This window comes from Macrobrachium nipponense, chromosome 40 (genome assembly GCF_015104395.2).
Source record: "Macrobrachium nipponense isolate FS-2020 chromosome 40, ASM1510439v2, whole genome shotgun sequence".
Lineage (NCBI taxonomy): Eukaryota > Metazoa > Arthropoda > Malacostraca > Decapoda > Palaemonidae > Macrobrachium > Macrobrachium nipponense.
In genome coordinates, this window is record NC_061101.1 from 22,380,464 (window position 1) to 22,382,963 (window position 2,500).

Consider the following 2,500-nt stretch of genomic DNA (forward strand, 5'->3'; position numbering starts at 1 on the left):
AGGAAAGGATGCAGCAATAAAAGTGGTAAGTCACACTAACAATGAAGTGCATTCCTCCATGAAATACCAATACTTTATTTTTCATAGCTTCAATTAATGATTGCTAATACCATTTGCTGTATAAAGGATAATGTTCATAGTATTTCATGAATGTGAATTACTAGCAGTAATCAATTAAACCAACAGATTAGTGGCACCTGCACAGCCTCTGTCTTGCTGAACACCACCATCAATGACCCAAAGGATGCCGAGAGTCTTGTGTCAAACAACATGCAAGCGATTTCTTCTCTTGTGACAGTGAGTTTCTTGAATATTGTCTGTATAAACTGTCATCTTTATATATTTAATTTTTTTTCACTATACATGATGCATTCATAATATATTATATATATAATATATATATATATATATATATATATATATATATCATATATATATATATATATATATATAGATATATATATATATATGCGTTATTTATAGTTAAAAAAATTAGACTCTCACAGACACACAATCGGACACACATCCACTATTGATTCCTTTGACTATCCTTGTAAATTGTGAATAACATTTTTTTTTCAAGAATTTTATTACTTTCGCTCTTATTTAAACTTTTGAACACATTAATATAGAAAAAGAATTTGGAAAGGAGGAGTTTATGGGATGGATGGAACAAATTATCCTAATTCCCTTTATTTCTTATGGGGATACGTTTTTGTTTGATATTTCAAAACAAATCTCATTCGACCAACCTTCTGGAACGGATTAAGTTCAAAGTCTGAGGTACTACTGTATATGTGTGTGTATGTATATATATATATATACAGGCAGTCCCCGGGTTTACGATGGGGGTTCCGTTCTTGAGACGCGTCGTAAGCCGAAAATCGTCGTAAGCCAGAAGAACGTTGTTGAAAACATATCCACATGGAAAATTTCACTAATTTGCAATTTTTCTTAGGCCATATCTCTAAAATGATCACTAATTTACTTTTTTTCATGGGTGCAACACTGTGTATTCACAAAAATTACTGTATATTTTCATTAAAATACAAGAGAGAGAGAGAGAGAGAGAGATTACATAAAACCATTAAATTCGTTGACCATTGTATGGCATTGTTACTTTCCCAGCTCCGAGTGTCACTGGAGTTATGAGGTAGGGAAATTGATACAGAAAAAGACGAAGGGAAGAATTTTCTTTTGAAATTAGTTATCGTATTATTACTACTTCTATTATTATATTATTATTATTATTATTATCATTATATTATATTTGAAAATATAATAAACACGTGCATCTACCATAAAATTCTCTCATCTCAGTAAGAAAGAGGAATTATCCTTACAAGTGAAATGGAAAGGTCATTTTCATCTCTTTAAAATACAACCATTATGAATTTTGTAATTACAGTTTTATTATTATTATTTATTATTATTATTATTATTATTATTATATTATTATTATTATTATTAAATAACTGAAGTTATCAATAAACATTTACATACTAGTACCATAAAAATTCTTTCATCTCGGTAAAAGAGCGAGAGAGAGAGAGAAGAGAGAGAGGGAGAGAGAGAGAGAGGAGTGTTTATCTCTCTCTGTTCTCTCAAAAAATACTTATAACGCTTCCAGCGCAAGAGAGGGAGGGAGTTACCACTATGACACATTATTATCTTGTGAGGACAGAGAGAGAGAGAGAGAGAGAGAGAGAGAGAGAGAGAGAGAGAGAGAGAGAGAGAGAGAGAGAGTTAACCTTAATTAAAAGTGACATGGATAGATTAGTATTGTATTTCTTTAAAATACTATCACATATGAATTTTGTAATTACAGTTATTATTATTATTATTATTATTATTATTTGAAAGTATTAAAAACAAATAGTACAAGTACATAAAAAATCTCGAGTCTCAGTAAATGAGAGAGAGAGAGAGAGAGAGAGAGAGAGAGAGAGAGAGAGAGAGAGGGGAAATTTCATGAGCACTTGATGGCAACACAGCAGCTCTTCCCCCTCCTGTCACAGAACTTGATATATCTTGACAGTTTTAGTACCTGGAGTTAGAGAAAGAAGACTGGGATTTCCTTCATTCTTCCATAATTTTTTAAATATATAAGCTAAAATCTTACTAATTTACTATGGTATTTTCTTTTATGAATTGATATTATTGTTGTATAAATTAATATTAATATTTGAAAATAGTAAATCATTTATTTATCATACAAAAAAACATGCATCTTTGTAGTAGAGAGAGAGAGAGAGAGAGAGATGGAGAAGAAGAGAGACGAGAGAGAGAGAGAGGAGAGAGAGAGAGAATTATTATTTTTATTATGTGATATCATTTCAATCTATTAAACTTACTAATACCAGTATTAATCAAAATTAATATTTGAAAATTAGTAAATCATTTTTGTATTATAAAAATGTATTTAGTCATGAAAATAAACATCAAAATACACTAATTAGTAATTATTTTCGTCGGAAAATACAAGAGAGAGAGAGAGAGA

General features: G+C 29.9%; 1 protein-coding gene across 1 annotated transcript in view; it reads left to right on the forward strand.

Annotated features, from left to right (window-relative positions):
* LOC135212193 (uncharacterized) overlaps window positions 1-2,500 on the forward strand; it is a 236,110-nt gene that overhangs the window by 170,650 nt on the left and 62,960 nt on the right. The window contains exons 42-43 of the mRNA XM_064245638.1: window positions 1-25; window positions 187-297. The exon at window positions 1-25 is cut by the window's left edge and continues 257 nt beyond it. Coding sequence (XP_064101708.1) covers window positions 1-25; window positions 187-297 — 136 coding nt within the window. The remainder of the gene's footprint in view (window positions 26-186; window positions 298-2,500) is intronic.